Source organism: Suricata suricatta, chromosome 4, assembly GCF_006229205.1.
Source record: "Suricata suricatta isolate VVHF042 chromosome 4, meerkat_22Aug2017_6uvM2_HiC, whole genome shotgun sequence".
Lineage (NCBI taxonomy): Eukaryota > Metazoa > Chordata > Mammalia > Carnivora > Herpestidae > Suricata > Suricata suricatta.
The window spans coordinates 136,223,503-136,236,533 of NC_043703.1; the positions used below are offsets into that span (position 1 = coordinate 136,223,503).

The 13,031-nt window shown below is 36.4% G+C and overlaps 1 protein-coding gene and 1 pseudogene across 4 annotated transcripts in view; one reads left to right on the forward strand and one right to left on the reverse strand.

Moving 5' to 3' along the window:
• The window catches only part of HEATR5B (HEAT repeat containing 5B), a 97,278-nt gene that overhangs the window by 31,405 nt on the left and 52,842 nt on the right, over positions 1-13,031 (forward strand). For all 4 annotated transcript variants that reach the window (XM_029937954.1, XM_029937956.1, XM_029937958.1 and 1 more), the window contains 3 exons: positions 1,579-1,769; positions 9,309-9,468; positions 11,336-11,525. In XM_029937954.1, coding sequence (XP_029793814.1) covers positions 1,579-1,769; positions 9,309-9,468; positions 11,336-11,525 — 541 coding nt within the window. The remainder of the gene's footprint in view (positions 1-1,578; positions 1,770-9,308; positions 9,469-11,335; positions 11,526-13,031) is intronic.
• On the reverse strand, positions 6,410-8,289 carry LOC115290393 (annotated as a pseudogene).

Consider the following 13,031-nt stretch of genomic DNA (forward strand, 5'->3'; position numbering starts at 1 on the left):
ATCATGTTTTGTAAACATCAGGAAAAAGGGACATTGGCGTTGAGTATAGAAATGGAAGTTTGTATCATTTATATAACTGTTAGTATATGCCCTATTTAGAGACCATCAGCTACTATGAACATCTGAGGTTTTTAAAAAAGACTTAAGTGGTCATAGTCTTCTTTAGTGGTTGGATGGCTAGCAAGCCAACTGTAATATCGCTCTACAGTATACTTTTCTTTATAGATTTACTTGCTAATGCCTCCACTGTAGTTAACATTTTCTCCAGGCACCATAAGTTGGATTTTTGGTCTCCTGTAAGTAAGTTAGGTTCCATGACAAATAGGTGTACCTAGAACAGAGATACTAACATTTAATATGATGAACAAACTGTATCGATATTAATTTACTGATTATTTTTACCTTATTTTATCTTTTTATATACATTAAATGTACTCTTGATGACATAATTATCTTCTCTGGAATTTTTATGTAAACATGTCAAAGTTTCATACTCATCAGTCTTTTTCCTTTCTAATGATAAATGTCTATCAGTTGACTTAATAGTACAGCATCTGTTATACATAAAAGCAATCCTTTATATATAAAAAGCATTAGTTTTTGGATAAAGATACTTCTAGGGATTGTTCATTTTAGGGCTGATTGACTATAAGCTTGTTATATATCATGTTGTGAATCATGTTTAGGAAAGTGATTAAGAGTTATTGATTCTGGGCATAGTATATATGCATGGGAAAGAAGACTGAAGAAGGGGAGTAGGTGAGTGACTGGGTAAAATAGGTGAAGGGGAATAAGAAGTACAAACTTACAGGTATAAATAAGTCATGGGAGTATAGCCTGGGAAATGTAGTTAATAGTATTGTACATTGACAGATGGTGACAACACTTATCCTGATGAGCATAGCTTAATGCATAGAATTATCTAATCATGATGTTGTACACCTAAAACTGTAGGTTTGTACAGTATTTCAACTGTACTTCAATTTAAAAAAAGATGGTAGATACACGCACCCCAATTTTATAGCAGCATTATTTACGATAGCCAAGATACGGAAGCAGCCCAAGTGCCCATAAATGGTGAATGGATAAAGAAGATGTGGTGTATATACACAATGGGATGTTACCCAGCCATCAAAAGTAATGAAATCTTGTCATCTGTAATGACATGGATGGAGCTAGAGAGTATAATGCTGAGTGAAATAAGTCAGAGAAAGACAAGTACCATATGACTTCACTCATATGTGGAATTTAAGAAACAAACGAACAAAGGGAAAAAGAGGGAGAGACAAACCACTGGACAAACTTTTAACTCTAGAGAACAGACTGGTTACCGGAGGGCAGGTGGGTGGGTGGGTGAGTGAAACAGGTGATGGGGATGAAGGGGGGCAGTTGTCATGATGAGCACTGGGTGATTAAAATAAAAACTTAAAAAATTTTGAAAGTAAAAGATGGTTGAAAAAAATGGATGAAGATACATGTATATTTACAAAGATTGCAGCAGTTCATTTTCTTTTATTAACTGAATTTGTGAATTTTGAACCCCCCCCCCCCGCTTTTTTTTTTTTTAAATAACCACAGGGCCTGGCTGAAAACAAAAGTACTTTAGGACCTGAGGAAGTTCGTAAATCTGCTCTGACTCTAGTTATGGGTGCTCTTGACAACCCAAACCCCATCTTACGATGTGCAGCAGGGGAAGCCCTTGGAAGAATGGCTCAGGTGGTTGGGGAAGCAACGTTCATTGCTAGAATGGCCCAGTATAGCTTTGACAAGTAAGTGGGTCTCTTTACTGACAAGTATGTTTCTCATAGAGGCAAAGATGTCCTTTTAGTGATCAATAGTTAACTGGTTGATAACACTTCCATGTGATATACCATATGACAAAATTTTGTTTTTTTATAATGATTTTAATTTTTAACTCAGTAATTGTTTAAACTCTAGAATCTTGGAATGTTGTAATATGAATATTTTTAATGTGGTCAGGTTTCAGCCTTTGAATGTTACATAATGGAATCAAGAGGATAATTTTTTAAAATTCTTTTAATGTTTTTTTCATTTTTGAGAGACACAGAGAGACAGTACAAGCAAAGGTGGAGCAGAGAGAGAGGGAGACACAGAATTCAAAGCAGGCTCCAGGCTTTGAGCTGTCAGCACAGAGCCTGATGTGGGGCTTGAGCTCACGAACTGTGAAATCATGACCTGAGCTAAAGTGGGCCACTTAGCAGATTGAGCCAACCAGGTGCCCCTCAAGAGGATTATTAATAGGACCTCTCTCAGTTAGTTATATGTACCCAGCTCTGGAAGTCCCTTTCTCTTATCTCTGCTCCTTACATTATTCTTTTTGTTAATTATTCATTTTTTGGAATAAGCCATTCTTTTTCTAACTGCCAGCAAGTTTATCATTTAAACTATCCCTGAAACGGGGTAAGTTGGTGTTAGGTTTTTAAGGATTTCTTTGCATATTAATTAAAAAGAGTGATCTTAAAAAAAAAGAGTGATCTTAGAGTTCCAAATAAGTATGATTAAGATGATGCTGTTATTAATGACTCTTGGTTGGTTGTTAATCAAGTACTTAAAGTAGAGAAGTTCAAAATCAGTTGTGGTCAAGAACTGATGCTTGAGTTATGTAAATTAACCACTGTATATTTTGAGCACTAATTATGCCAAACTAGGCCGTAATCTTTCATGAGAGAGGTAGGAGGAACCAATGGTTGTGAAGCAGTAGTTCTGAAGAAAAAATATTTTCTGAATTCTTCGTTATATGAAAATGGCTGTTCTCTGTCTTCAGACATGAGCATCAGTTTTGCTATAGGGTAATGCCCCAGTGTATTGTTTGAATCACTAAGGGTATTGTGAGCAAGCAGAAGATAAAATAGTCTCTGACACTTGATCTTCTATAGGATGACTTTTGACTTTTCCTAGCAATGGAGTCATTTTGCTTTTCCAAGTATGTCATTGATTCTGAAATCCAACTTCTGTTAAAGATTTTTCAAAATATACAACCAGTCTTACCTGTATAATGGTTTGTGCTCTGTTAACAATAGGTAAAATAGGAGGGTTTTTTTTCCCCCTTTGAAAAACTCCAGAGTGGTAATTTTCTCTTTTAGTTCAAAGATTTTCAATTTATAAGTATCTTCAATACGTATAGGAGTATTTTATTTTTTACTTATTCTGGTGAAACACGGGACTTTCATTCATATTCCTATCTGTCTGGTTAATGGTTTGCAAGTATTTTCAGGGCCTTGTTTCATTAGCTTTTCTGTATAATTGACTATGATCTGAAGTTAATTATTACATGAATTTTAAGTTACCCATTTTCCACAATTCATCTGAAATTAGAATTTGTTTTCAGTTCTCTATGAAATGTCAAAATTATCTGGCAGCATTTTTTCCCTTTTATACTGAATGGTACATTTAAAAATCTCTGGTATCTTATACTTGACAGAATCTGGGTATATTTTTAAAAAGCTCCAATGTCCTGCTGCCTTGTTATAGCAAGATGTTTTCATCTACGCTCTCTCTTGCTGATTTACTGTCTTCCTGTGAAAAGCCAAAGGCATTTATACCTACAGATCTGTCAGCTGTATTTACCGACTGACAGCTAATGCCATCTTAGCATTTAGACGGGAATCATTCCCATAAGCTATTTTAGTTAATAGGGAGTGGCTTCAACTGCTTAAGACCCAGGTTAGAAGAAAATAAAAGTCATTACTGACTGAATTTGTTTCCATTCAAATTGAAAATCACTTTGCGACCTCTGGGAAATACATATTCTTATATCTTAGATTATTTACTTTATTGAATAGTTAATTATCACTGAGAGAATTGACCCAGCTCTTTATATCATGGAGCTCTTACCATCTGAAAAGTACCAACATGAAGGTAGTTTTCTAATCTGTATAATGCTGTAGAATTCACAGATTACGGTCATTTTTAACTACTTTCATTCCTCAAAATGACTGCTCTGGAGAAACTGAGTCACAGAGAGACACACAGAAATACTGCTAAGGGTGACTTAGTTTACTTCCTTCATTACTACATTTCCTCACATCTGTTTTGTGACAGCACTTGGGATTTTTATTTCTTCACCACAGACAAACTGACCAACCAGTCTTGGTGATGGATTTCTCTCTCGACTTTATTTTTACATTTATGGTTTTAACAGAAGTCTGGTCATGGATGGCTTACTGAGAGTTAGAATACATTTCTGAAAATGGAACCAAAGTTTCTCTCCAGACATCTTTGTTATTTTAGGTCCTCTGTTCTTAGTGGTATTTTATCCTGTTTCCTAACAGTAACTGTGTTGGTACATGATTATGAGTTATAGTGTTTTATAGCTTAAAAAGTATTGTTACATATGTTCTTTTATTTCATCTTTTCCGTTGTCCAAAATGAGGCATAGAGTTTAGTTCTGTTTTAAACTCTCTACGTTGCTACTTAACTATGAATAAAATAATGAAATCTATTCTTTCAAATAAACATTAAAACAATATAGAGGCTTTGCCCTGCCAGTCATGGTGGAAGAACAGGGGCTAGGTTTATGCTGCTGTCTTAAGCAACTAGAAAGCCAGATAAAATCATCAAAGCAGTGGTTTTCAGACACTGCCAGCCCAGAGCAGTGATCCCTGAGAAATAGGAAGCAAACCAGCAGAACACCATAATTGCTCCAGATTGCTGCCTGGAGAGTTTTCAGGCCATAATGCAGGGATGGGAAACCCAAACCTAACTGAGCTGAGGAGAAAGAATTCGGAGTTTTGGGAGGCCAGCGTAGCCAAAATGTGGAGGTGAAATGTGTGAGAGGAGAGAGCTGCACAGAGAGAGCTGAGGGCGGAGGAGTCCTCTCAGGTCCTGGGCTGGGCACTGCTATGTGCGTAAGTGCGAGGGAGCTGCCTGAGACCAGGGGAAGACGAAACAGAAAAGAACAGGGGAACGATCCCCAGAGCTCACAGAACTGAAAACAGTCCCTGCCGTCCAGATTGGGAAGGCCTCCTGAACTGGAGTCTTCAGAAGGAAATTGCCGTAGAAGTGAGGGCAAAATAGACTCACCCTAAAACAACTTAAAAATAAGCCTGAAAGAATCAAACTGATTCCAATTAATTTAAGTACATTACAGAACAAAGTCCAATGGTAGTTAAAGAAACATAACTAATGTAGCACTTAATATCATAACATTTATAGTACCCACTATCCAGTTCACACTTTGATCAGAGGTATAAGGAAGCAGGAAAATAGATCTATTACTAGGAGAATATATCAGTCATTGGAAATAGGTCTAGAAATGGAAGAAATGACGGAATCAGCCATGAAGAATACTGACAGAATTATTATAAATATGCTCCATATTTTTAAGAAAGTATTAAGACAAACCCAAGCATGATGAAAAGAGAAATACAATTTATAAAACATCCCAGGGGAAACTTCTAGAATTGTAAAATATCTCAAATGAAAAAAATTCATTCAAAGGGATTAATAGAATATTAGACACTGCAGTAGGAAAAAAAAGTGATGTTGGAGACATGAGAAATAGAAACTATTCCAAATGAAGCACAGAAAAAGACTGGGGGGCGGAAATGAAAAGAATCTCAGTGACTTCTAGAACAATATCAAGCTGTCTTGTGTTCACCTAATTGAAATCTTAGAAATAAGGGTAGGTCAAAAATTATTTGAAGAAATAGTAGAGAAAAATTTTCTAATTTGGTAATAACTATAAATTTACAAATCCAGTAACCTCAAAAAACCCCAGGTGGAATAAAGACAAAAGAAAAACATAGCATAATCGAATTTTTTAAAGCCAGTGATAAAGAGAACATCATAAAAGCAGCCAGTGGGGGGAAGACATCATGCAGAGAAACAAAGATAACAATTTCAGCAGGCTTCTGATCATAAACTATGCAAGCAAAAGGCAATAGAGTGACCTAGAACTTTAAACCCAGTGAAAATACTTCTTAAAACCAAGGTTTTAATAGACTTTTAGACTGTGAAAAGTTGGGAAGTCCATTGCTTATAAAGAATACTATAAAAAGTGTCAAAAGAAGCTTTTTGCAAAAAAAGAAAGGTAGCCAATGAAATTTGAATGTAACATATAGAAATGAGAAGTGCCAAGAGTGGTAGCTTTATGGATAAATATAAAGACTTACCCTTTATAAGTCTGTTTTTAAATGACCTGTTATTTTATTCTCATTTATTTTCTTATTGTATTTTACTTTTAGCTGTTGTTTAGTTTTTATTTCATAATCATAAACTTAACTGTGCAATCCAGCTAGACTTGGAGGGGAATAAGGAAAATATGGAACCCATAGAACTGCAACAAGATAACAGAGATTACAGTGAGGGCAGACGGGGGTGAAGGAGTGCTCTCTTGAGTTACAGCAGGAATGGTCTGGCAGCTAAAATAAAACCCAAGTCAAACTTATTAGAATTGTCCACATTCAGCAGTGATGATCTTCTTGCTGGTCTTGCCGTTCCTGGACCCAAAGCGTTCTATGGGCTCTACAACATCCATGCCCTCTTTCACTTGCCAGAGACCACATGCTTGCCATCCAACCACTTACTCTTGGCCATGCAGATGACACAACTGTGAACTGTTTGTGTTGTGTCTAGCATCTGCTGTGGACAAGATGCCAGAACCCATATGCTTCAGGATAAAATTCTCATCATCAAATTTCTCCCCATAGATGGACTTGCCAACAGTGCCATTATGGCATGCAGAGCTACCACCCTGGCACATTAATCCCAGAATAATTCTGTGAAAGCAGGAACTTTTATAACCAAATCTTTTCTCCCCAGTTCTCAGAGCATAAAAGTTTTCTACTGTTTTTAAAACTTTGTCTGCAAACAGCTCCAAGGTGATGCAGCCCAAGGGCTCACCATCTGTGGTGATGTTGAAGACATGGTGGAGTTGGCCACGGCTAGGTGGCAAGGTGGCTCCTGGGCAGCAGAGTCTGCAAGCTATTTTTAGTCTCAATTTTTAAATGCCTTGGAAAGATCATTGATTCTTTCATGCAAAAACAATGTATGGTAGGATTTTAATAGAAAGAGAAGTAAAATATATAACAACAGTGCAGAGAATGGGAAGAGGAAATGGTGGCATACTCTGTGTATAATATATATGAAAGAATATAATATTCTTTAAAGGTGTATCATAATGAGTCAGAAATGTATATTATAAAGTCCAAAGATCCTACTAAAAAACAAATGTATAACTAATAAACCAATAGTGGAGATAAAATGGAATCATAAAAAATACTAAATCCAAAAGAAGATGGAAAATAGGAAAAAGAAACAAACCATTGTGACAAAGAGCACACAAATAGCAATATGGTAGACTTAAACCCAACCATGCTGATAATTACATTAAATATAAATGGTCTAAATATTACAAGTAAGGGGCGCCTGGGTGGCTCAGTCAGTTAAACATCTGGCTTTGGCTCAGATCATGATCTCACGGTTTGTGGGTTCGAGCCCCGTATCGGTCTCTGTGCTTACAGGTAGTTCAGAGCCTGGAGCCTGCTTCAGATTCTGTAGCTTCCCTCTCTCTCTGACCCTCCCCTGCTTGCACTGTCTCTCTCTGTCTCTCAAAAATAAATAAAAAACATAAAAAATTTAATAAAAAACATGACAAGTAAAGTTAGGATTTGTCAGATGGGATAAAAAGCAAAATCTATGCAATCTACAAGAAAGCCCTTTAACTCTAAAGAAAGAAATAGGTTAAAAATGAAAGGCATAGGGGTGCTTGGGTGGCTCAGTTGGTTAAGCAGCCAACTTTGGCCCAGGTTATGATCCCATAGTCTGTGGATTCGAGCCTCGCATTGGGCTCTGTGCTGACAGCTCAGAGCCTGGAGCCTGCTTCGGATTCTGTGTCTCCCTCTTTCTCTGCCCCTCCCCTTCTTACGCTCTGTCTCTCTCAAAATAAAATAGAGACATAAAAAATTTAAAATATATATATATGTAAAATGAAAACACTAACACAAGCTAGAGTGGCTCTGTTATTATCAGAAAAGTGAATTTAAAAAAAAAAGAAAAAGTGAATTTTGTAACAAAGATTGTTACCAGAATAAATGAGTGATGTCATAGTTATAAGAAGACCAATTCCACGAAGAATACATAGCAATTCTCAATGTATATGTGTCTTATGATATAGTTTTAAAATACATGGAACAAAACCTAACAGAAGTGAAAATAAAATAGACAAGTTCACAATTATATTTGGTGATCTCAGGATTCGTCTCTCAATAACTAATAGAACAGACCCTCCTAAATTATTAAAAATATAGATTTTACCAACAGAGTCATCTACCTTGGCCTAATTGACATTTGTAGAATACTTTACCCAAAGATGAAATATACATTCTTTATGTATTTCTCTCTCTCTCTCTCTTCTTAGTCAGTTGAAGGGTTTATCAATATCATGGTTCTTAAAAAACAACAACAACAACAAAACAGCTTTGGATTTCATTGAGTTTCTCTATTGTTTTTCCATTTTCCACTGATTTCTGCTTTATTTTTATAATTTGCTTCATTATGCTTACTTTTGGTTCAGTTTACTTTTCTCTTTATAGGTTCTGAAAGTGGAGATTTAGATAATTTATTTAAAACCTTTCTTCTTTCCTAATACAAGGATTTTTAATTCTATAAATTTACCTTGATACACACTTTAGCTGCATCCAATGAATTCTGATATGTTTTATTTCCTTATTGGCTCAATTAATTATGTAGCTTAGTAAAGGTTCTATGGATACTGGAAAAGAATTAACTTTGGTGAATTTTATTCTATATAAATATATCTCAGTAAAGCTTATATTTTAAGTAATCTGTCATATCTTCTTTTTATATTTTTTAATTCATTAGGTATATTGCACAAAGAAAAAGACTGATACATGTTAAGGAGGTTCAGATCATAATTGCAGAGAATTTCTTAAGTTAGCATTTTCTGAAATTTTGTGACTAGAGATACACTGTTTTTTTTTAGATTTTTAAAACCAGCCACAAAAACAATTGGTGTTTATTTAAAACACCAAAAATAAAAATATGTTTCAAATGATTCCTGACTTTTCAAGGAATAATAAATGTTAAAAACTGAGAAGTTGTCATTCTTCTTTCAAATTTTCTCTAAAATTAAAATGAAAAATGTGACTTTAGCCAACCATTTAAGTTAATCTCTAACTCTTGGTAGGGAGTGGAGAAAGAAGTAGTCACGACTGCAGTCTTTTCTGATTTCCAGAATAAATCCCATTTATGGTGTGACTCATAAGCTGTTCTTGTAATAGGGAAATAGGAAGGCCAGTCCCTGAAGCACATACTTATTTTCCCAGGTTGAAATCCGCCCGAGATGTTGTATCCAGAACTGGGCACTCATTGGCTCTGGGTTGCTTGCATCGTTATGTTGGTGGTATCGGCTCAGGACAACATCTGAAAACCAGTGTCAGCATTTTGTTGGCTCTGGCACAAGATGGAACATCCTCTGAAGTCCAGGTATAACGCTGATTTTGTTTTATTATGACCTTTTAAAATAATATTTTTAGGACTGTTGTTATTTGTTGTATAAAATAGTGATGATTCTGATCATTTGTTTAGAAAAATGTTACTAGAGTCTTCTGTCATTTTGTTTTATGAGTCTTCTTTGTAAAAGTGTAGAAGAGGAATTTGTATTTTAACGTAGTCTTAAATCTGTCTTGTTCCAGGAATTTAACCCATTCATATATATTTGCCGAAACTGTTTCTTTTATTAATTTACTATCTTTTGTACTTGTTTCCCCTTTTTTTTTGCATTTCCTTACATTTGCTAAGGTTTTTTTTAATTAATTTTTTTTGAGAGAGAGAGAGAGAGAGAGAGAGAGATGCAGAATCCAAAGCAGGCTCCAGCACAGAGCCTCTGTCAGCACAGAGCCTGACATAGGGCTTGAACTCATGAACCATGAGATCATGACCTGAACTGAAGTCAGATGCTTAACTGACTGAGCCACCCAGGTGCCCCACATTTGCTAAGTTAGGTTTCTTTTCATGACTGTCCTCTCTCTTTTCCCACTCAGATACCAGCCCAGTCTGGGCTTTTTGGTTGAATTTTCTCCTGGAATTTGTTTGTTTGTTTGTTTCTTCATGGACATTGTATATACAAATAAATATAACTACCATGAAAGGCAAGAGCTTCACATTTGGGAAAGTATACTGCACTCTGGATTTGCCACCTTGCACTGATGCACCTAAAAATACTAAGAGTATATGACTGCAGTAGCATTCAACTTGCCAACTGCCTATTGGGACTGTAATAGAAGAGACAAATTCAGTTGCCATTAACTACATACCACTTGTTTATTAATAAATAGTCCTTCATGGTTAGACAAGAAGTGGTAAATCCACCAGGGGTTTCTAGTCTACAGGCTTAGTTTGCCTTTGACTTCTTGGTAAAATTTCCAGCTGTGTAAAGCCCAAAATTCCCAAAAAGGTTAGAAACATAAATTTAGTAAACTTACTACTTACTAGATGCTACCCTGTTTTTTAAAAAAAATTCTGTTTTCATAGTGCTGGAAGAAAATAACACAACAGTAATATTATTTTACCTAAAAAGTTGCTGCTTTCTTCTTTTATTGTCAAAGAGCATGTGGTAGTTTACCTTCTTTAGTCTTCACCTCTTTCTCAGCCTTCTCTTACTTTAATTTCTTAAGACCACACTCCAGATGACCACTTGATATGATTCTTCTGTTTTTCCTTAGTTTATTTATTTTAAGAGAGAGAGACAGACAGACAATATGAATGTGTGCATTGGGAGGAGGAGCAGAGGGAGAATCCCAAGCAGGCCCCAAGTTGAAAGTTCATGGGATCGAAACCCATGAACTAACTGCGAGATCATGACCTAAGCTGAAATCAAGAGTCAGAGCCATCCAGGCACCCCTACCTGATTCTTTTTATACATTTTACTATAATTTGTATCAATTGCATTCCCTTAGCACTACTGTATATCTGTACAAGACGAGTACAGTAGGTATTTTTAAGTTTTCCCTAATTTGTCTTCTGTTTTAAGAATCGTAACTCAAGGGACATCTGTGTAGCTCAGTCAGTTAAACATCCAACTTTCGATTTTGGCACGGGTCATGATCTCACAGTTCACAGAATCATGCCCTGTGTTGGGCTCTGCACTGCATGGAGTCTGTTTGAGATTCTCTCTCTCCCTCTCTCTCTCTCTCTGTCCCTACCCCATTTGCACATGCACACTCTCAAAACAAATAAACTTTAAAAAAAAAAAGTAAGTTGTTAGCATTTACTAAAATTTAAGATTAAAAAAAATCAATTCAGTATACTCGAATGATTCCTTAAAACTAAATAAAACTGTATTTCATTCCAGACATGGTCTCTTCATTCACTTGCTCTTATAGTGGATTCTAGTGGCCCAATGTATCGTGGATATGTGGAACCAACATTATCTCTAGTTCTTACCTTGCTATTGACAGTTCCACCTTCACATACAGAAGTTCATCAATGTTTGGGGAGATGCCTGGGTGCCATAATAACTACTGTTGGCCCTGAGCTCCAAGGTGAGTGAATTCATCTTAAATGAAAGGAACTACACTTTGCTCTCTTTCAGTTTCCTGAATGTCACTATCATGTTGCTAAATGAAAACTTGTTTTTTTAAAATAGTTTATTACCAAGTTGGTTTCTATATAACACCCAGTGGTCTTCCCCACAAGTGCCTTTCTCCATGACTATCACCCCATTTTCCCCTTCCCTGCTCCCTTTTCAGCCCTCAGTTTTAAGTATTCAAGAGTCTCTCATGATTTGCCTCATCCCTCTCCCTAACTCTTCCCCCCACTTTTCCCATACCCATGGTCCCCTATCAAGTTTCTCTTGTTAGACCTATGAGAGAAAACATATGGTAACTGTCCTTCTCTGCCTGACTTCACTTAGCATGACTCCCTTGAGGTCCATCCACTTTGCTGCAAATGGCCAGATTTCATTCTTTCTCATTGCCAAGTAGTATTCCATTGTATACATAAACCACATCTTCTTTATCCATTCATCAGTCGATGGATATTTAGGCTCTTTCCATGATTTGGCTATTGTTGAAAGTACTGCTGTGAACATTGGGGTGCATGTGCTCCTATGCCTCAGCACTTCTGTATCCCTTGGGTAAATCCTTAGCAGTGCTATTGCTGGGTCATAGGGGAATTCTGTTGTTAATTTTTTGAGGAACCTCCACACTGTTTTCCAGAGCTGCTGCATTAGTTTACATTCCCACCAACAGTGTAAGAAGGTGCCCGTTTCTCCATATCCTCGCCAGCATCTATGGTTTCCTGATTTGTTCATTTTAGCCACTCTGACTGGCATGAGATGGTATCTGAGTGTGGTTTTGATTTGTATTTCCCTGATGATGAGTGATGCCGAGCATCGTTTCATGTGTCTGTTGGCCATCTGGATGTCCTCTTTGGAGAAGTGTCTGTTCATGTCTTCTGCCCATTTCTTCACTGGATTGTTTGTTTTTCAGGTATGGAGTTTGGTGAGTTCCTTGTAGATTTTGGATAGGTGTGTCCATTCTCACCACTGTTGTTTAACATAGTGTTGGAAGTCCTAGCATCAGCAATCAGACAACAAAAGGAAATCAAAGGCATTAGAATTGGCAAAGAAGAAGTCAAACTTTCACTTTTCGCAGATGACTTGATACTCTACATGGAAAACCCAGCAGTTTCCACCAGAAGCCTTCTAGAACTGATCAATGATTTAAGTAAATTTGCAGGGTACAAAATCAATGTACAGAAGTCAGTTGCATTCCTATACACCAAAAATGAAGCAGTGGAAAGAGAAATCAAGAAACTGATCCCATTCATAATTGCACGAAAAACCATAAAATACCTAGGAGTAAACCTAACCAAGGATGTAAAAGACCTATATGATGAAAACTATAGAAAACTTATGAAAGAGATTGAAGAAGACACCAAGAAATGGAAAAACATTCCCTGTTCATGGATCAGAAGAATAAACATTGTGAAAATGTCATTACTACCCAAAGCAATCTACACATTCAATGCAATCCCCATCAAAATTG